Below are 23,404 nucleotides of genomic sequence, written 5' to 3'. Positions count from 1 at the left end.
ATTTTTTATTTGTACTGTCAAATTCTGTGAACCGAAATGAGGAATAGGTTCTTTAGGGATGTTTCTTGAATCAGAATCTTTTTATTTTGTATTTTTATCAGTTTATCTGGCTTAGAGAGTTTATTTACAGGCAAGGGCACTCTTGATGGAAGGAGAGGGGAAGAAGAAAATAGAATTTTAAAGTTAATCTTTATAAACTGGTCAATGGCCTACCTTTCTTTGCCTCTAACCTTTAGCTTTAGAGTTTGTAAGGTTAAACAGTGTTGAAGAAGGAGGTTTCTGGGTGGTTGTGTGGAAGGTCCTCAGAGAGCAGCAGTCTTTTGTTACTGCAAGTTCAAAAAACTTTTATCTGTTAAACAGATTTAAGGACTGATTCCATTCAGGTTCATAAGCTGATTGATAAGGCAATTTAGGTAATTTGCATAAAGTATATAAATGAACTTATTTACAAACTAGAAGTAGATTCATAGAAAACAAGCTTATGTTTACCAAAGGAGAAAGAACACATAATATATCTAAAATAAACAACAAGGACTTATCTGTCAATAGCACAGGGAGCTATCTCCAACATCTTCTAATAATCTGTAGTGGAAAAGAATCTGAAAAAAAAATACGCATACACACATATATAACTGAAACACTTTGAAACATTGTAAATCAACTATGCTTCAGTAAAAAGAAAAAAATGAATATACCTGATCTGTATGTCAGGTTGTCCCATTTTATGTTTGAAAGAGACTTATTACAGTTGATTAATTAGATTATTGCTTTCTTTTGTTATTTAATCAGCACTTATCAGTACTTTCTTCCTGAAGATACCTTCTGGCTACCTTGAGTAAACCCTATTAATTACATTTTTTTAACCATGTTTCTAGAAATGCCAGAGTCCATCTATTTTGTGCTGATTTTTTGCTAGTTTTACCTGATAATATCAGTCAGGGTTCAGCTAGGACACAGAAACTATACAGTAATTTGAACAAAGAAAGTTTAGTATAAAGAGTTGTTGATTCTAACAGGAAATTGGAGTAACAAGGGATTGGCTAATAAATAAAGAGATCTCTAAAGAATTACAGATAGAAACCAGCGTCAACTATGCACTGCATATGTATATCAAATCATAATGGTGTACACTTTATAAATACTATATCTTATCATTTTGTCTGTTAATTATACGTTGATAAAGCTGGATAAAAAGAATCCACTATAATTCTTAGGGCTGAGATAGAATGTGCCAAGAAGGGATAGATACCCTAGGCCAGAGATCCCACGTTGGAGCCACAGAATAGCAAAGAAATAATGTGGTAGAACTTGTTGGAAATTCACCTTCAGGAACCTTCCCGAAACCCACCACTGTAGGATACTTGGGAAAGCTGTTCATAGGGAGATGTCTCAGGGATGGGGGGGGTGTGGGGGTAGAAAGCAGCTGGCTGCTATAACCTGGAGCCTGTCAGTGGAGAAGTTGTGCACACTACAGGAGCTTGCCTAGAGGAGCAGCCTGAAATCCTAAAGGGAAAGGCCCTGCCTCCTGCTCTGTCTCTGCAGTGTTCTTTATCAGTAATGCTGAATATTATACCAGCTAGAAAAGGAAGTATACTTAGAGGCTCTGGCTCCATTTTTGCAGAGTAGGCAGTGATGGATGAGAGGCAATAAGTTGGTGACTGGCACATGGAAAATCATCTTATCTCCAAGTTCCTGGTTTCCCTTGCTGCAACACTACCTAGGTCTATTCTATAGAGAAGTATGAGGTGGAAGCTTCCATAAGCCTCTTATCCTTATCCATCAGAGGGCAGACGGAATGAAAACCACAATCACAGAAAACTAATCAAACTGATCACATGGACCACAACCTTGTCTAACTCAATGAGACTATGAGCCATGCCATGTAGGACCACCCAAGATGGATGGGGTCATGCTGGAGAGGTCTGACAAAATGTGGTCCACTAGAGAAGGGAATGGCCAACCACTTCTGTATTCTTGCCTTGAGAACTCCATGAACAGTATGAAAAGGCAAAAAGATAGGACACTGAAAGGTGAATTCCCCAGGTCGGTAAGTACCCAATATGCTACTGGAGAACAGTGGAGAAATAACTCCAGAAAGAATGAAGAGACAGAGCCAAAGCAAAAACAACACCCAGTTGTAGATGTGACTGGTGATGGAAGTAAAGTCCTATGCTGTAAAGAGCAATATTGCATAGGAACCTGGAATATTAGGTCCATGAATCAAGGCAAATTGGAAGTGGTCAAACAGGAGATGGCAAGAGTGAACATCGACATTTTAATAATCAGTGAACTAAAATGGACAGGAATGGGTGAATTTAACTCAGATGACCATTATATGTACTACTGTGAGCAGGAATCTCTTAGAAGAAATGGAGTAGCTATCATAGTCAACAGAAGAGTCCGAAATGCAGTACTTGGATGCAATCTCAAAAACGACAGAATAATCTCTGTTTGTTTCCAAGGCAAATCATTCAATATCACGGTAATCCAAGTCTATGCCCCAACTACTAATGCTGAGGAAGCTGAAGTTGAATGGTTCTGTGAAGACCTACAAGCCTTCTAGAACTAACAGCCAAAAAAGATATCCTTTTTATTATAGGGGACTGGAATGCAAAAGGAGGAAGTCAAGAGATACCTGGAGTAACAGGCAAATTTGGCCTTGGAGTACAGCATGAAACAGGGCAAAGGCTAATAGAGTTTTGCCAAGAGAACGCACTGGTCATAGCAAACACCCTCTTCCAACAACACAAGAGAATACCATAGCGTGGGCATCACCAGATGGTCAACACTGAAATTAGACTGATCATATTCTTTGCAGCCAAAGATGGAGAAGCTCTATACAGTCAACAAAAACAAGACCGGGAGCTGACTGTGGCTCAGATCATGAACTCCTTATTGCCAAATTCAGACTTAAATTGAAGAAAATAGGGAAACCCACCAGACCATTCAGGTATGACCTAAATGAAATCTCTTACAATTATACAGTGGAAGTGACAAACAGATTCAAGGGATTAGATCTGAGAGACAGAGTGCCTGAAAACTGTGGATGGAGGTTCATGACACTGTACAGGAGGCAATGATTAAGACCATCCTCAAGAAAAAGAAAGGCAAAATGACTGTCTGAGGAGGCCTTACAAATAGCTGAGAAAAGAAGAGAAGCAGAAAGCAAAGGAGAAAAGGAAAGATATACCCATTTGAATGCAGAGTTCCAAAGAATAGCAAGGAGAGACAAGAAAGCCTTCCTCAGTGATTAATGCAAAAAAATAGAGGAAAACAATAGAATGGGAAAGGCTAGAGATCTCTTCAAGAAAATTAGAGATACCAAGGGAACGTTTCATGCAAAGATGGGCAAGGGAACGTTTCATGCAAAGATGGGCACAATAAAGGACAGAAAGGGTATGGACCTAACAGAGGCAGAAGAAGAGGTGGCAAGAATACACAGAACTGTACAAAATGATTTTCATGACCCAGATAATCACGACGGTGTGATCACTCACTTAGAGCCAGACATCCTGGAATGTGAAGTCAAGTCAAGATGCTTAGGAAGCATCACTATGAACAAAGCTAGTGGAGGTGATGGAATTCCAGTTGAGCTATTTGAAATCCTGAAAGATGATGCTGTGAAAGTGCTGCATTCAATATGCCAGCAAGTTTGGAAAACTCAGCAGTGGCCACAGGACTGGAGAAAGTCAGTTTTCATTCCAATCTCAAAGAAAGGCAATGCCAAAGAATGTTGAAACTACCGCACAATTGCACTCATCTCACACTCTAGTAAAGTAATACTCAAAATTCTCTAAGCCAGGCTTCAACAGTATGTGAACTGTGAACTGTGAACTTCCAGATATTCAAGCTGGATTTAGAAAAGGCTGAGGAACCAGAGATCAAATTGCCAATATCTGTTGGATCATTGCAAAAGCAAGAGAGTTCCAGAAAAACTTCTGCTTTATTGACTATGCCAAAGCTTTTGACTATGTGGTTCACAACAAACTGTGGAAAAATCTGAAAGAGATGGGAATACCAGACCACCTTACCTGCCTCCTGAGAAATCTTGGCCTACCTACGCAAGCCAAGAAGCAACAGTTGGAACTGGACATGGAAGAACAGAGTGGTTCCAAATCCAGAAAGGAGTATGTCAAGGCTGTATATTGTCACCCTGCTTATTTAGCTTATATGCAGAGTACATCATGCAACATGCTGGGCTGGATGAAGCACAAGCTGCAGTGAAGATTGCAGGAGAAGTATCAGTCACCTCAGATATGCAGATGACACCACCCTTAACGGCAGAAAGTGAAGAAGTACTAAAGAGCCTCTTGATGAAAGTGAAAGAGGAGAGTGAAAAAGATGGCTTAAAACGCAACATTGAGAAAACTAAGATCATGGCATCTGGTCCCATCACTTCATGGCTTGGGAATAGATGAGAAATCTATATAATGGCAAGTGAAGTCCGTCAGTTGTGTCCGACTCTGCGACCCCATGGATTGTAGCCTACCAGGCTCCTCTGTCCATGGGATTTTCCAGGCAAGAATACTGGAGTGGGTTGCTATTTCCTTCTTCAGGGGATCTTCCCGACTCGGGGATTGAACCCAGGTCTCCTGCATTGTAGGCATTGTAGGCAGATGCTTTATCGTCTGAGCCACCAGGGAAGTCCTTAATCTATATAATCTATATATTTATAATATAAAAGATTATACATTATATGTTATATAATTATATAATATATAATTTAAAATGCATATTTATATATAATATTATATCTATAATTATAAAATATAATGCTGCTGCTACTGCTGCTAAGTTGCTTCAGTCATGTCCGACTCTGTGTGACCCCATAGATGGCAGCCCACCAGGCTCCTCCGTCCATGGGATGTTCCAGGCAAGAGTACTGGAGTGGGGTGCCATTGCCTTTTCCAATATAATATAATATAATATAATATTAATATTAATATACAGAATCTGTATAAAAATCTATGTAATATTTATAACCTATTCCCAAATATATGAGAAAACGATGGAAACGGTGAGAGACTGTTTTTTTTTGGGCTCCAAAATCACTGCAGATGGTGACTGCAGCCATGAAATTAAAAGACACTCCTTGGAAGAAAAGCCATGATCAACCTAGACAGCATATTATAAAAGCAGAGACATTACTTTGCCAACAAAGGTCCGTCTAGTCAAAGCTGTGGTTTGTCCAGTACTCATGTATGGATGGGAGAGTTCGACTATAAAGAAAGTTGAGCGCTGAAAAATTGGTGCTTTTGAACTGTGGTGTTGGAGAAGACTCTTGGGAGTCCCTTGGATTGTAGGGAGATCTAACCAGTCAATCCTAAAGGAAAGCACTCTTAAATATTCATTGGAAGGACTGATGCTGAAGCTCCAATACTTTGGCCACCTGATGTGTAGAGCTGACTCTCTGGAAAAGGCCCTGATGCTGGGAAAGATTGAAGGCGGGAGGAGCAGGGGGTGGCAGAGGATGAGATAGTTAGATAGCATTACTGTTCCATGTACATGAGGTTGAGCAAACTCTGGGAGATAGTGAAGAACAGGGAAGCTTGATGTGCTGCAGTCCATGGGGTCGCAGAGTCAGACACCATATATTGACAGAACAGCAACAACAGCATGGATCTTAGGTCTCTGCTTTCACTGCCAAGGTCCCAGGTTCAATCCCTGGTTGGGGAACTAAGATCTCTTAAGCCCCGAGATATGGCCAAAAAAAAAGAAAACTTTTTAAAAGTGTTGGGATATCCCAATTAAAAGAAATTGGGATATTTAAATTTAAAAAATTTCATGCACCATAAAATTTCATATATTAGAATCCATCTTTTCAATATCACATATCTCAACAGTTGGTGTCATTCAGAAAGTGTTGAGTGAGAAAACCCAAAGTGGTGGTTGCTTAAGATTTACCACAGTGGAAAAAGCCTCATAATTACTTCCAATTTCAAAGGAGTTTTAGCAAATACCCAAAGATCTCTTTAAAATAATAACAGTTAAAGGACTAGCATCTATGTGCAAATGCAGTGAAAGAAAAATTGTTTGCAACCTAATTTTCAAGACCTCTGACAGGGGCTTCTGGGTGCCTGTGTGCTAACTGCACCTATAGCTGACCATTTGTATTTTTGAAAACAGAGATAGTGGAAAACAAAATAGCATCTTATAGTATTCAGTGAAATTTAACCTTTTGGGCGCCACAGACTTAGTTTAGTTTGTTTTAGTTTGTTCCTGTACCTTACAGCTTCTTAAAATTACAAAGCACTAGGTAGATCACTGGAGAAGGCAATGGCACCCCACTCCAGTACTCTTGCCTGGAAAATCCCATGGACGGAGGAGCCTGGTAGGCTGCAGTCCATGTGGTCGCGAAGAGTCGGACACGACTGAGCGACTTCACTTTCACTTTTCACTTTCATGCATTGGAGAAGGAAATGGCAACCCACTCCAGTGTTCTTGCCCAGAGAATCCCAGGGACTGGGGAGCCTGGTGGGCTGCCGTCTATGGGGTCGCACAGAGTCGGACACGACTGAAGCGACTTAGCAGTAGCGGCAGCAGGTAGATCACAGTTTGAATTTAAATGACACGTGAGTAACTGATTTCTTGTTTGGCTAATATGTGCCTCAGAAAAGCAACTCACTTTCTTATGCTAGCTGATGAAGAGACTTACTATTAGGTTCACTGAGTACTGACTAAGAGATTAAAACTCTTAAGAATTTTCAATATGTGAAGTTGTATAGATATGAACAGTCATGTGCCAGAGCAAAAACATTAGTAGTCTCTTGGATAGTATCATTCTGGACTTTGAAAGAAGTGGATTTATAAGTAGTCTTTTGAAAGGTAATCTGATCATAGGTAGAAATCCTTTGGTTTTAATTGCCTGAGACTCATGGCATTTAAAGTCCATAGGAAAAGAGTCTCCTGAAGCTTTGACTGTACTTTTTTGAGGGGTAAACAGCTTTTATGTAATGATAAGAGAGATACTCTTTTGTCAGTGAAGCACCCTAAGAACTTTCTCCAAATAAATAGGGAATTTTTATGTTACTTTTCCAGTACAAGTAAACTTTCTTCCAATTGTTCGCCAGTCTTGATGAGAAAAAGTAAGTGAAGTGGCAGCAACAGAATTAATACCAATTCTGTGACACCCAAAGGGATAAAAATTGACAAATTAAATATATGTTAATTAACTTGCATTATTGGTACTCAGAGGAAGACAAATTAGTCTTTTAGACTGAGAACTTTCCATTGTCATTTCATAGGGTTAAAATCTTGACCACATTTGCAGAATGTTTAGGTTAAGAGGGTAAACGATCAGGAATTCCTCCATGTGCCACTTTAATTCAGATAAAGTTGCTCTAATACTCTGAAATTAGTTCAAGTTGGGATCAAATAAAGGGGCCAAATATATTTTTGTAGACTACTGAAGTCTAAATTAGTGATAAGAGGTCCATATTACTAAACCCTGGACAGCTACTCTTAAGGGCAGATCTTGGGATGTAAGTGTTTCAAAATTTTTGTTTAAGGAATTGAATATTATTTCCTGAAAAACTGTGGTACTACTTATCAACCTTAACCTGTGTTATAAAAAACCTGCCGGCTTGAACACCTGGAGCCTGCTTTATCCTTTTTGTTTATGTACAACTTTCGTCGTACCAGTTTAACTTTGGCAGGTAGAAAAAGGGAGAAATAATAGCCTCTTGTTTAATACTTGTATGTATTCACATCTAACAGGTCTTCAATAAAGTGACACATTTAAAGCCATGTTTCACAGCTAAGGTTGAAAACATAGTAAGAGAGTGCATACTTCTCTCAGGGTGGTAAGTCAGGTTTAAACAACTTTAAATATAGCTCATATTTTGAAAGATGTTGCCAAGATTGTGGTTCTTGGAGAACAAATCAAGTTAAGCAATTCACTAGGGAGGAAACATTTAGTTTTGTGGGTATGCATTTTTGGTAGTAGTCAGCCAAAAGATACATCTGTAGGATACAGGGGTTTTTTTTCCCCCACTGCCTTGAATTTTACAGATTCATGGGTTCAAAATGCCTCAAAAGCACTTGCATTTCATTTTTATGTAATTGATTTTTCTGCTGTGGATTTTGTTTCCAGTCCTTCACTAAGCATATCACCTTACATGTAGAGTTCCATCTAGTGGTAAAAGTAATCATTGCAGACTATTGGTATTAAAAAATACCCTTTTTAAGGGATAAGTCTTGCCTCTGTTACTCTATGGGATGGTTGCTTAGTATATGCTTTTTTTTTTCTTCTATTCTTATAGTCCTTTATTTTAATTAAAAAAAATTTATTTATTTTAATTGGAGGCTAATTACCTTACAATATTGTGGTGGTTTTTGCCATACATCGACATGGATTAGCCACAGGTGTACATGTGTACCCCCATGCTGAACCCCCCTCCCACCTTCTTCCCCATCCTATCCCTCTGCTTTGTCCCAGAGCACTGGCTTTGAATGCCCTGGTATATGCTCTTAAATACTGAAGTCTTTGCTATCTCTGTTTGCCTTTATACTTAACTACTAATTCTCCTGGTACTAGCCATCTATGCAAAAACTTTTATGATGAGAAAATTAACCTTTAGTATATACTGTATTTTGATTTTCTATGATATTTACATCAAATTGTAGCAAGATTTAGGTCAAATCTATACTTGGTATTTTAAAAAATTGTCATGAAAGATATTGGTTATACGTACAATATAATCAATACTCTATCTAATACCCAGCTTCAACAAATCTCAGCATTTTTCATATTTACTTCAAATGAATCACTCCTGTTTCCCCACAGCCTAATACTTTTTTCCCAAAACAGTGCTAGCACCCTAGAAACTCTCCTTATGCCCTCTTGTCTTCTCATAATCACTAACCCCCAAAGGTAACCATTATCCTGAATGGTAAATACATCTTTGCTTCTCTCTACAATTTGCTACTTAAGCAAGTATAATTCTTCCTTGCTTTACAATAGAGTTGAAAATTCATTTAATACACCCAACCTGTTGAACATGATAGCTTAGCCTAGCCTAACTTAAACATGCTCAGACCACTCATATTAGCCTGTGGCCAGAATCATTTAACACAAAGACTATTTTATAATAAAGTATTGAATATCTCATGTACTATGTTGAATACTGTATTGAAAGTCAAAAACCAGAATGGTTGTAAATGTTTTGGTTTACTCTCATGACCTCGTGGCTACCTGGGAGCTGTGGCTTGTTGCTGCTGTCCAGCATCACGAAACAGTATTGTACTACATATCACTAGCCCAGGAAAAGATCAGAATTCAAAAATTTGAAGTAGAGTTTCTAGTGAATGCATATTGCTTTCACACCATCATAGAGTTAACAATTGTAAGTTGAACCATTGTAAATTGGAGACTTATCTCTAGAAACTATATTTTTTGCCTGTTTTTAAAACTTGATATGAATAGCACTATATAGTAAGTAGTTTGTGTGTCTGTGTGTGTGTATGAGAGAGAGAGAGAGAAGGACATCTTTTGCTCAGTTATCTGTGAGATTCATTCATGATTGTGTATGTAACTGGACTTTGTCCTTTTTCATTGCTATAAAATCTGCCATTATTGAAGAATCTGCCTGCCAGTGCAGGAGACACGGGTTTGATCCCTGATCCAGGAAGATCTCACATGCTGCGGAGTAACTAAGCTCATGGGCCGCAACTATTGAACCTGTGCTCTAGAGTCCAGGAGCAGCAACTACTGAGCCCTTGCTCTGCAGCTACTGAAGCCGGGGAGCCTGTGCTCCGGAACAAGAGGAGAAACTGCAGTGAGAAACCTATGCACTGCAATGAAGAGTAGCCCTTGCTTGCTACAACTAGAGAAAAGTCCAGTACACGGAAGACCCAGTACAGCCAAAAATAAATCAATACATAAATAAAAATTTTTAAAAATTGCTATTATATATGCCACATTTTAAAAACCATTCTGCTGGACATTTTGCTTCCAGTTTTGGCTGCTTAGAAATTAATGTATCAGCGAACATTCTTGCTTGGGATTTTTGGTGCCCATGTTGCTGCATGCACATGCTAGGCATGTTTTTAGAATTGTTGCTCATAGGGTATACATGTTCATTAATATTATAGATAAGATGAAATAGTTATAGCCCCACTATCTGTATTAAAAGAGTTACTTTATGGTTAGAGTTACTTTATAGTTAGAATTATTTTCTCTAATCCTTGGTATTGTCTATTTTAGCCATTCTGTTGGATGATAGTATGTCATTGATTTTTAATTTGCAGTTCTTTGATGTCTAGTGGTATTGAGTAGTTTTTAAAATGAGAGTTTCTTGAAATCTCATGCTTGTTTTTCTGTTGGTTATTTATTTATTTTTTCATTTTGATTACACAAAGTCTGTATATATTCAGGGTATGAGCCTTTTTTGACCATATATATTGTAGATATATTTTCCCACCATATATTTTGTAGATATATTTTTCACTTTCTTAATGGTGTCTTTTGATAACATAGTTCTTATTTTAATGAACTCAAATGTATTGAACTTTTTCTTTGTGGTTGCTTATTCAGCAACGCTGAAGAAGCTGAAGTTGAACGGTTCTAGGAAGACCTACAAGACCTTTTAGAATTAACACCTCAAAAAGATGTCCCTTTCATTATAGGGGACTGGAATGCAAAAGTAGGAAGTCAAGAAACACCTGGAGTAACAGGCAAATTTGGCCTTGGAATACGGAATGAAGCAGGGCAAAGACTAATAGAGTTTTGCCAGAAAATGCACTGGTCATAGCAAACACCCTCTTCCAACAACACAAGAGAAGACTCTACACATGGACATCACCAGATGGTCAACACCGAAATCAGACTGATTATGTTCTTTGCAGCCATAGATAGAGAAGCTCTATACAGTCAACAAAAACAAGACCAGGAGCTGACTGTGGCTCAGATCATGAACTCCTTATTGTCAAATTCAGACTGAAATTGAAGAAAGTAGAGAAAACCACTAGACCATTCAGATATGACCTAAATCAAATCCCTTATGATTATACAGTGGAAGTGAGAAATAGATTTAAGGGACTAGATCTGATAGATAGAGTGCCTGATGAACTATGGACTGAGGTTTGTGACATTGTACAGGAGACAGGGATCAAGACCATCCCCATGGAAAAGAAATGCAAAACAGTAAAATGGCTGTCTGGGGAGGCCTTACAAATAGCTGTGAAAAGAAGAGAAGCAAAAAGCAAAGGAGAAGAGGAAAGATATAAGCATCTGAATGCAGAGTTCCAAAGAATAGCAAGAAGACATAGGAAAGCCTTCCTCAGCAATCAATGCAAAGAAATAGAGAAAAACAACAGAAAGGGAAAGACTAGAGATCTCTTTGAGAAAATTAGAGATACCAAGGGAACATTTCATGCAAAGATGGGCTTGATAAAGGACAGAAATGGTATGGACCTAACAGAAGCAGAAGATATTAAGAAGAGGTGGCAAGAATACACAGAAGAACTATACAAAAAAGATCTTCATGACCCAGATAATCACGATGGTGTGATCACTCACCTAGAGCCAGACATCCTGGAATGTGAAGTCAAGTGGGCCTTAGAAAGCATCACTAGGAACAAAGCTAGTGGAGGTGATGGAATTCCAGTTGAGCTATTTCAAATCCTGGAAGATGATGCTGTGAAAGTGCTGCATTCAATATGCCAGCAAATTTGGAAAACTCAGCAATGCCCACAGGATTGGAAAAGGTCAGTTTTCATTCTAATCTCAAAGAAAGGCAATGCCAGAGAATGCTCAAACTACCGCACAATTGCACTCATCTCACGCACTAGTAAAGTAATGCTCAAAATTCTCCAAGCCAGGCTTTAGCAATACATGAATCATGAACTTCCAGATGTTCAAGCTGGTTTTAGAAAAGGCAGAGGAACCAGAGATCAAATTGCCAACATCCACTGGATCATCGAAAAAGCAAGAGAGTTCCAGAAAAACATTATTTCTGCTTTATTGACTATGCCAAAGCCTTTAACTGTGTGGATCACAATAAAGTGTGGAAAATTCTGAAAGAGATGGGCATACCAGACCACCTGACCTGCCTCTTGAGAAACCAATATGCAGGTCAGGAAGCAACAGTTAGAACTGGACATGGAACAACAGACTGGTTCCAAATAGGAAAAGGAGTACGTCAAGGCTGTATATTGTCACCCTGTTTAACTTATATGCAGAGTACATCATGAGAAACGCTGGACAGGATGAAGCACAAGCTGGAATTAAGATTGCCAGGAGAAATATCAGTCACCTCAGATATGCAGATGACACCACCCTTATGGCAGAAAGTGAAGAGGAGCTAAAAAGCCTCTTGATGAAAGTGAAAGAGGAGAGTGAAAAAGTTGGCTTAAAGCTCAACATTCAGAAAACGAAGATCATGGCATACGGTCCCATCACTTCATGGCAAATAGATGGGAAAACAGTGGAAACAGTGTCAGACTTTATTTTTTTGGGCTCCAAAATCACTGCAGATGGTGATTGCAGCCATGAAATTAAAAGGCACTTACTCCTTGGAAGGAAAGTTATGACCAACCTAGATAGCATATTCAAAATCAGAGACATTACTTTGCCGACTAAGGTCCGTCTAGTCAAGGCTATGGTTTTTCCAGTGGTCATGTATGGATGTGAGAGTTGGACTGTGAAGAAAGCTGAGCACTGAAGAATTGATGCTTTTGAACTGTGGTGTTGGAGAAGACTCTTGAGAGTCCCTTGGACTGCAAGGAGATCCAGCCAGTCCATTCTAAAGGAGCTCAGCCCTGGGATTTCTTTGGAAGGACTGATGCTAAAGCTGAAACTCCAGTACTTTGGCCACCTCATGCGAAGACTTGACTCATTGGAAAAGACTCTGATGCTGGGAGGGAGTGGGGGCAGGAGGAGAAGGGGACAACAGAGGATGAGAAGGTTGGATAGCATCACTGACTCGATGGACGTGAGTCTGAGTGAACTCCAGGAGTTGATGATGGACAGGGAGGCCCGGCGTGGTGCGATTCATGGGGTCGCAATGAGTCGGACACGACTGAGTGACTGAACTGAACTGAAGAAAGATAGCTGTAATTCATTAGGTGGACATATGGAACTGTTTTGGAGAAGGCAATGTCACCCCACTCCAGTACTCTTGCCTGGAAATCCCATGGACGGAGGAGCCTGGTGGGCTGCAATCCATGGGATCGCTAAGTGTCGGACACGACTGAGCAACTTCACTTTCATGCATTGGAGAAGGAAATGGCAATCCCCTCCAGTGTTCTTGCCTGGAGAATCCCAGGGACGGGGGAGCCTGGTGGGCTGCTGTCTGTGGGGTCGCACAGAGTCGGACACTACTGAAGCGACTTAGCAGCAGCAGCATAGTGACATAGGTGTCAATTTTCACTTTTTCCCCCTATAGTTGTCCAGATGTCTCAGCACCATTCAATGAAAAGGTCACTCATTCCCCACTGATTTGTAGCACCTTATCCTGAGTCCAGTAAAGAAGAAAGGAAGTAATAAAGATCAGAACAGAAGTTAGTGAATAAATACCAAGCATGTAATAGAGGAATTCAGCAAACCCCCAAACTAGAACCTTGACAGTGGTAATAAAAATTGATAAATCTCTAATAAGATCCATAAATTTAAAAAAATACCAGTATCAGGAACAAGGATGAGCAGATCACTACGGAACCTGGACATGTTAATAAGTTCCTCAGAGACTATTACAAACAAGTTTATGCCAGTAAAGAAATATACAACTTATCAAAATTAATGCAAAAAGAAATAGAAAATTTGAATAGTTCTGTAACACAGAATAAATTGAATATATATAATATAATTAAAAACCTTACAAAGAAAACTCTAGGTCCACATGACTTCATCAGCCAATTCCATCACTTAAGGAAGAAATGACAATAGCACTTAAACTTTTTCAGAAAATAGAAAAATAGGACACAGTCCCCAACTCACTTTGGTAGGCCAGCACAAACTTGGTATAAAACCCAATGGAGAAAAATATAAGAAAGGACAATTCCATGATAATCTCACTTGGGACATATATGGAGAAACCTAAACAAACAATTAGCAAACCAAACTCAGCAGTATATAAAAATGATAAAACATCATTACAATATTGGGTTTCTTCTAGAAATACCCAGTTGGTTTAACATTAATTAGTGCCATTCACTACATAAACAAAGGAGAAAAATTATATGATTATCAACAAATTTTCATAGTACTAAGCACATACTCATGTGAAATGCTGGGCTGGATGAAGCACAAGCTGGAATCAAGATTGTAGGGAGAAATATCAATCACCTCAGATATGCAGATGACACCACCCTTACAGCAGAAAGTGAAGAAGAACTAAAGAGCCTCTTGATCAAAGCAAAAGATGAGAGTGAAAAAGTTGGCTTAAAACTCAACATTGAGAAAACTAAGATCATGGCATCTGGTCCCATCACTTCATGGCAAATAGATGGGACAGACAATGGAAACAGTGACAGATTTAATTTTTTTGGGCTCCAAAATCACTGCAGATGGTGACTGTAGCCATGAAATTAAAAGACACTTTCTCATTGGCAGGAAAGCTATGATCAACCTAGACAGCATATTAAAAAACAGAAATATTATTTTGCCAACAAAGGTCTGTCTAGTCAAAGCTATGGTTTTTCCAGTAGTCATGTATGGATGTGAGAGTTGGACTGTGAAGAAAGCTGAGCACCGAAGAATTGATGCTTTTGAACTGTGGTGTTGGAGAAGACTCTTGGAGTCCCTTGGACTGCAAGGGGATCCAACCAGTCCATTCTAAAGGAAATCAGTCCTGAATATTCATTGGAAGGACTGATGCTGAAGCTACAACTCCTAATCTTTGGCCACCTGATGCGAAGAACAGACTCACTAGAAAAGACCGTGATGCTGGGAAAGATTGAAGGCAGGAGGAGAAGGGGAAGACAGAGGATGAGAAGGTTGGATGGCATCACTGACTCAATGGACATGAGTTTGAGTAAGCTCTGGGAGTTGGTGATGGATAGGAAAGCCTGGTGTGCTGCAGTCTATGGGGTCACAAAGAGTTGGACATCACTGAGTGACTGAACTGAAGCACAGACTTAGGATAATAAATAAATAACCCTAAGCAAACTAATAAGAAGATACTACCCTAATCTGGTATCACCTGAATCTGATAGGCTTCCCTGGTGGCTCAGCTGGTAAAGAATTTGCCTGTAAAGTGGGAGACCTGGGTTCGATCCCTGGGTTGGGAACATCAGGAGAGGGGAACGGCTACCCACTCCAGTATCCTGGCCTGGAGAATTCCATGGACTGTTCAGTCCAGGGGGTTGCAAAGAGTCGGACATGAGTGAGTGACTTTCACTTTTACTGAATCTGATAGTTTATGCCAAAATGATAGATGGGGGAAGACACCATTTTTCAATTTGCTTTACCTTTTTAACTTCTAAAGTTAAGATTATTTTCATATTTATTAGTTATTTAGACCCCTCTTCTATGAATTGGTCATATATTTTTTTAAATTTTTTATTTATTTATTTATTTATTTTTGGTCATATCTTTTGACTAATTTTCTTGGAGTGTTTTTCTTATAAATTTTAGTCATATTGATAAGTTCTGAATACTAATCCTTTTATATGAATAAAAGTTTTTTTTCAGCTTATGGCTTATCTCTTATTAATACTTAAAAAATTTAAATTTATTTATTTATTATGAGTGAGTAGTGTTAATATGTTCACTTGAATCAAAAATCCAGAAAATGCAAAACAACATACAGTGAAAAGTTTCTCTCCCACTCCTGTCCTTTCATCCAGTTCCCCTCTCTAGAGGTACTGTGACTTCATTTTTTAAGAACTTTGTTTATAATATCATTTGTTGAACAGACATTTAAAATTTTGATGTAGTTAAATGTTTCAGTCTTTTGTTTGTGGATTGTGCATTTTATGTTGTGTTTAGGAATGCTTTCCTCTGCCTCATTAATTTATTTTTTTCCAAGTTTGACTTTTTATATTTAGATGTTTATCCTGTCTGGAATTTATTTTTTGTGTAGGGATCTCTCTTCCCTTTATATGCTTGTCCTTATACTCTTATATTGTGTGATTGTTTTGTCTAATACAGTGTTCAATGTGATGGGAGACTGTTGTTGAGCTTCATCTACGTGTTGGCAAATGTAATTAACTGGTCCAGTTTTTAATTTCTATTTTGTTCCTACTTGCAGATGAATGCTTAAGAGTCCTAAGAAATGCTGCCTTTCAGGCCACATAATGTGCCTTGTGTCCTCTAACTTATCTGGAATTTGTGTAGGCTGTGATAGGGCAAGGAAAGGAGGGTTTCTTTGTTACAGCAAACAAGGAGAAAGTTTTTTTCCTGTCTCTTCGATTTACCAATGCCTCATCAGAAGCTTTCAGCACTTATGTAAGAAATTAATTTTTTTCTTAAACTTGAACAAACTTTACAGTTCATTTTAAAATTAGTTCCTGTAGAGGGAGGAAGTGGTTTTTGCTTAATAATAGTATTTATTTATTTATTTATTTTCTTTAGCCCTTCTCTTAAGTTCTTGACCATGTTCCTTGATATTCTTAGCTTTACATTGTGGTACTATGTATTCTATGGAAAGACATTATTGGACTTTGTGATATGGGGATAATTTAAAACCATAACCTACTATAACTGTCTTTTCCTCCTCTTATCTTCCATTTTACTTCTTTCTTAACCATTTCTCTCCAGTTTTGTCTTACCACATACTCCACTCAGAAAAAGTGAGGAAGAGGACAAAAAAGAATTAGGTTAAAGAAATTAAAGTGAGACAGAACAAAAGTGAATGATTATGGGAAGGAAAGGGAGAAAAAGCGGAAGGGGAAAAGAAACTGAGCTTGCTCACTGGTTACTTCTGGGTTAGGACTCCTTAGGGATCTTTTTCTTGTACTCCTTGTAAATAGGTAGGGGCAGCCTTGAGCTTACTCACTCTCCCACCTCTTCTAACTGTGCGGGAACAGACTGCGAGTCAGCAAGGATTCTGTTGAGAAACACTGTACGTAGGGTTTTGTGCTTCTGGCTCCTTTCTGCTAGTGTATTTGATCCAGTTTAGTGCCTGAAGGTCAACTCTGATGTAAGTTTTTGAATCTCAACCGAGTCTTACTCTGGATATTAATAAACTGAAGATCTGGAGGTTATATGTATGTATGTATTTCTTCTTTAGGAATATAATAGATGCTGTTAATGTTCATTTATATGTAGAATTAATTTGATCTAAATTTCTTTTCAGAATTAAGAGAGATGTGACGGCCGTAAAAGCTTAGATTTGATAAATTGTAAGACTCTTGGTGCTGATCCATTTCATGGTTTTCTGGCACTCTCAGTACAGCAGTAACTTCTCATTGGCAGTGATTATAAATAATAATCTATTGACTCATATCGTGACTGAAATAAGCCAACAGTTAAAATAAAAAGAGGCTTTGTCAATGACTTAGGATGAATATTCTTTTTAATTTTAATTGGCTCATATCATAATCATTGGCATCTTTAAATCACTGGCATCTTTAGCCTTAGTATGTAAAAAGGTTGAGGAAAGAGCATTTTTAGTTCTCTTTCTTAAGACTTTGGCTTGAGAACACATATTTATAATTTTTAAGTTTTATGTGAATTCTTATATTATCATTTTAGAGAAAAGAAAGAAATTTAGTAGTCACCAACTGAAGACTTGGGCTGTTGATTAAAATTAGGTGATAACTTTTCAAGGACGTAGAGATGAACTCTGAAGTTTAACCACACCTTGTTTTCATTATACAAATTAAAAATGATCTTTGTAAAATTTCCCTAGCTGTCCAGCGGTTAAGACTGTGTGCTTCCACTGCAGGGAAACTAGGATCCAAACATGCTGTGCGGGAAAAAAAAAAAAAGAGAGATCCAGGTAGTATTGGTAAAGTGTCTTAGAGATTAGTTGTATTTAATATGTAGAGGTATCATTTTTCCTGGAACAGAGGTTTGGTAGCTAGGGTGTTGTGGAAACTTGTAAGTTGTGATTGTTTTATTGTGGGACTATTTGATTGAGTCAGGTAAATTTCAGCTTTGCCTGACAGATGTTATCAGTTGTTCTTTCTAGCTTGTGTTACATCTGCTCATTGGTTGTATAATAGATGACTGTTTATACAATGAGAATTAGAACAAGCCATTAGAGATAATTGATAATAGATACAAACAGGCGGTGATATCTCTGCTACAAGAGATGGAATAATGCTAAAAGTAAAAAGAATTTAGTAATTATGTATTAGAAAACAATAAGGAAGAAAGTATTTCTGAGAGTCAAAGGAGCTTTTCCAGAAGTATAGCCCAGATAATGTAGGAGTGGAAAACCAGGTAAGATCAGGGGCCAACAGAACATATCTGCTATTACTCAGTGACAGAAGAGATAGAAGAAGCAAAATATGAATTTTTTTCCAAGTGCCTTAGAGTGGAAGGATCTTGAGCAAACTTTGGACTTAGACGATGGGCCAGAGACATCCAGAACGAAGGATTTTAAAATAAAACCTATTTCTGAACCTGGGCAAGGCTGAATGAATATCTGTTTTGTATACCTGTAAGTGCCTTCCATTCTAGTGAAGGCTTTTGGTTATGAGGAACAGAATCCAGGGATACTTGGCTCAACTGAAAGGGACTGATTATAAGGAAACACCTGTCTGTGTAGGGACCTAGGAACCAAAAAACCCTAAGGGTAGAGTAAATGTCTTCAAAATGTCTGTTACACTAGATATAGTTTTATCTCTTCAGTAGCCTCATCCTTACTGTCACGTGGTTTCTGTGGCATTTGCCAGTAGCCCGACTGTGGTACTATCAGCAGTTGATCAGTGGATGGGAAATACCATATAGTGTTGGCTGTACTCCCAAGAGGGGGCTTCCCCGGTGGCTCAGTGGTAAAGAATCTGCCTGCAATGCAGGAGACCCAGGAGACACAGTTTCAATACCTGGGTTGAGAAGATCTGGAAGAGGGCTTGGCAACGCACTCCAGTACTCTTGCCTGGAGAATCCCATGGAGAGAGGAGCCTGGCAGGCTACAGTCCATAGGGTCACACAGAGTCAGATGTGACTGAAACGACTGAGCATGTACATCTAAGAAGGCCTTAATTTAATAATTGCCCATTGCCATGTTAGGGGGAACAGCTGCAGGTCTGATGTTTTAAAAGTATTTATCAATGATGATGGTTTAGGGTTTAACTTTTAATAAGGAAATGTGGTCTACATGGCTGCCAATTCTAAAATACTGTTAGACTCAGGAGGCTGTACGGGTCTTATCTTCTTGTAAACTGAATGTGTAAAATTAAGAGGCAAATTCAGGTCATATCATAGAGGTTATCTGATGTCTTTTCTTTAAATTTCTGAGTATCTGTGTGGGTATAACCTAAACAGCAGCAAGTCCCACTTGTCTCCTTTGTGCAGTCAACAGATTAAATATTAGGTTTTCAAAAGACTGGTATATGTAGATGAGCCCACAGAAAGAATGAATGATTGTGTTGTTGAGGGGGAATGAAAAACGCATATAAAAATGATCCTCTCAAAGATTCTTCTGTTTCATTGTTTTCAGTGAAGCTATCTGCAATTTTGTTATCTGCAATGACTCTTCCCTTCAAAGTCAGCCCATTATCTTCAATCCTGACTTTTTTGTGGAGAAGCTCCGGCATGAGAAACCCGAGGTGTTCACTGAGCTGGTGGTCAGCAATATTACAAGACTTATCGATCTGCCTGGAACCGAGCTGGCTCAGCTGATGGGAGAAGTAGACCTTAAGTTGCCTGGCGGGGCGGGCCCAGCATCAGGATTCTTCCGGTCTCTAATGTCTCTCAAGCGAAAGGGTAGGAATTGTGTTTGTGAAGGGGGCAGGTCTCAGTTGCTTCCTGGGCTCTACTCTGAACATTTGCACATTCGTGGAGGAGTTACTATTATTGTACAGCATTTTTTTTAGTCATTTTTCTTCATTACATGAAGAGTAAAACTTTAAGTAATATTGATAAAAATTATAAAAATTACCTAGATTAATTAAAGCATATATATCAGTCTCCAGAAAATAGCATGATTAGTTTACATAGTTATCAGGAGCACCTTGATTTTCATGCTCTATTAATACTATACTAAAACAATATTAAAAGAACAAAGTTATACAGCTGGTGAATGCAGTAAAGAAAGTTAGACCATTTTTTAATTGCAGTAGTTCTCTAATGTTTTCATTCCATAGAATGCTTTGATAAGGCAAATATTAATACTTATGAATCACTCAAAAAACCTTCTCAGAAATAAGTTATTAGTTTTATATACATAAATTATGATTATACTGTTTTTGATAAGATGTGAAAGAGATTCTATTTTGTTTTATTAAATATAAGGAAATCCCGAGGGCAGCAAAAAAGTTTAAACATAACAGATTAGACCCTATACCAACTCTAGTGGATAATCTATCATGTTCTGATACTCATGGGTCTAAGTTCTATTTTTTGTTTGTTTTTAAATTAAATATCAATATTCCAAGTATTGTTAATTAAAGAAGAAGATGGTCTTTGCCTTCAGGGAACCTACTATCTAAGATTAAACTTGCAGAGAGTTGATTGAAAGGTGTTCTGATTGCATTTTCTGATGCACTTCCAACTCTAAAGTTTTTTTGTACTGACCATGTGAACATACTTGCTCAACTGTAACATAGGATGCTTGAGGGGTATAATGATTTTAAGTATGCTGATTTTGTACTGTTTGTGGAAAATATAGCCTTGTTCTATTGTATGGCTTTTTTCAGAAAAAGGAGTAGTATTTGGATCCCCACTGACAGAGGAAGGCATTGCCCAGATATACCAACTAATTGAATATCTACACAAGAGTAAGACTACTTGAAATGTTTTCATTCTTTGTTAATGAACAGTTGTCAGTTTTCTGTTGGGAGCTTAATATCCTTGAGTCAGTAGGTGTCAGTTAACCGTTAACAAAGACATTAATCAATGATAATTTCAGGTGGCATGTTTCTCGATAAATTTCCTTATAAATTTCATCTCATGTATTGATTTGCTTTATACTCTCAAACACACACACACACACATACACACACACACACATTAGATAGTGTCTGTGAAATCACATTTCACCCTCGATTAAGAGAGGCATTTCTTCTGGCAGAAATACATTGCTTCTAAAGAGTCTCAACATTTATTCCAGGGATAATAATTTATCACCAAAGAGACCTTTCAACTCTAAAATTCTCTGATTAAAATACACTCAACTTAATTCCCTTTTCCCTTTTTTAGTAGTCATACTGGTTATGTCATTGCTTTAAGTACTTGGCACAGCTGAGTGTGTATGAAATGTGTGGCTTTATGTGATGCCATGATGAATTCAACACTAATGGTTATTTTTGGCTTGCCCTACCTGGGACATTGTGCTGGGAGCTACAGCAGAGGTTACCAACTGACAGCCTAAGGGCTTAAGTTATCTACTTTCATGTTTTGTTTGGCAAAGGATTAAGTTAAAAATAAAACTAGTTTCCAGTCTTTTAAAATGGGAGAAGTCCAGGTTTCCCGCCTTCTTTGGATAACAGGAAGATCTAGCATACTTGAGCCCTGTGGCCTCTGGGGTGCAGTCATCTGGAGCACAGGTAGGTGCTTACCAGTTTGTTAGGGTTCCTGTTCATTCATTTACTGTTGCCAGAGTGGCTGGTGGGCATTTCAACTTGGAAACCTGAATTAAGGAGCTAGTCAAAGAAATACATACCTAAGCTGAAAACAGGAACTTTCATACTTCTACCAGATCAAACTGAAACAATGTGTCTCATCTTTTTTAACCCTTAGATTAGTTTAGAATCTAGGTTGAAGGGAAGAATGGTTTAGTTGGAATGACTCTGAGCTTCTGGAAGTCTCTTAGATGGAAAGGTGATCTGACCGATTAGAGTTCTAATTCCTGGGGTAGTGCAGAGACCCTCGATTCATTTTAGGCTGGGAAACTGTTTATAGAAGCAATGAACCTCCACAGATGAACTCAGCCCCTTCAACAAATTCTGGGATGGCTCATGGGAAGGGGACTTCAGGAAGACGTGGCTTTCCTTCCAGCTTATTTTTCAAGCTCTATTGTATATAAAATAGATAACCAACAAGGACCTACTGCATAGCACAGGGAACTGTGCTTAATATTTTGTAATAACCTATAATGCAAAATAATCTTATATGTGTATATATATATATATATATATATATATATATATATGGGTTTCCCTTGTGGTCAGCTAGTAAAGAATCCACCTGCAATGTGGGAGACCTGAGTTCAATCCCTGGGTTGGGAAGATTCCCTGGAGGAGGGAAAGGCTACCCACTCCAGTATCCTGGCCTGGAGAATTCCATGGACTGTATAGTCCATGGGGTCGCAAAGAGTCGGACATGACTGAGCAACGTTCACATATATATATATATCTCACTTTGCTGTATACTTGAAGCTAACACAACATTTTAAATCAACTATATTTCAATAAGAGTTTAAAAAAAGACTGGATAAAATTCAGTCTCCAGATGTGCCTCAAGGAGGTTCAGTGACTCCTGGGTGGGCCATCTCTCAGCCTGGAAGATCTCTGGGTGCTCAGGGATGTTCAGATAAGTTTCCCCAGGGACCAGTAGGTCTTAACTCCTCCTTCAGGGTCTTTGGAAGGGTCTTTCAAGTATAAAGTGGTCTTACAGATGACTTATTTTAATCATAATTCTCTGTTTCTTTTTTCCTGTCCTCTGTTCTTCTTCCATGCCAAACAGACTTACGAGTAGAGGGTTTGTTTAGAGTACCAGGGAATAGTGTCCGGCAGCAGATTTTAAGAGATGCTCTCAATAATGGAACTGATATTGACTTGGAATCAGGGGAGTTTCACTCAAATGACGTTGCTACCTTGCTGAAGATGTTTCTAGGAGAGTTACCTGAGCCCCTGCTGACACATAAACATTTTCACGCACACCTCAAAATTGCTGGTGAGTATCGGAGGTGAGAAGGGGCTGTAGGTACATTTATTTCAATTTAGTAAAGTCATCTGGAATATTCTGTTGTTTGTAAACAACAATATTGTATTGTTTGTAACTTCTGCTAATATTGGTTAACACTTCATGATATTTCTGGGCTCTCTGAATACTCATAAGCATTGGCTAGTTACGTTTGATTTAGTCAAATTTTTTTGTCGAATAAACCTCTTTGAAGATACAGTCTGGGTTTTGTTTATTTTTGTGTTTCTGATGGGTCCTAGCATTGTGCTTTAAACATTTTAGTTGTTTAATTAATGTCTGCTTTTCACTGGATTGATTGACACACCCAAATCAATGGTCACAGTTTTGATGTACTTGCCTTGGTTTGGAACTTTTGCTAAGTATTAATATGCCTCAGTTGAGATCATCTCTATTGTTGGAAATTTGCTCTTTAAAAAGTAATTTTGTTTG

The 23,404-nt window shown here is 38.3% G+C and overlaps 1 protein-coding gene across 1 annotated transcript in view; it reads left to right on the top strand.

Annotated features, from left to right (window-relative positions):
• The window catches only part of ARHGAP19 (Rho GTPase activating protein 19), a 58,605-nt gene that overhangs the window by 5,069 nt on the left and 30,132 nt on the right, over window positions 1-23,404 (top strand). The window contains exons 2-4 of the mRNA XM_052660970.1: window positions 19,551-19,816; window positions 20,749-20,829; window positions 22,736-22,945. Coding sequence (XP_052516930.1) covers window positions 19,551-19,816; window positions 20,749-20,829; window positions 22,736-22,945 — 557 coding nt within the window. The remainder of the gene's footprint in view (window positions 1-19,550; window positions 19,817-20,748; window positions 20,830-22,735; window positions 22,946-23,404) is intronic.

The sequence above is a fragment of the Budorcas taxicolor genome, chromosome 23 (genome assembly GCF_023091745.1).
Source record: "Budorcas taxicolor isolate Tak-1 chromosome 23, Takin1.1, whole genome shotgun sequence".
Classification (NCBI taxonomy): Eukaryota; Metazoa; Chordata; class Mammalia; order Artiodactyla; family Bovidae; genus Budorcas; species Budorcas taxicolor.
Note: the sequence above shows the minus strand (reverse complement) of the source record. Positions and strands in the feature narration are given on the sequence as shown.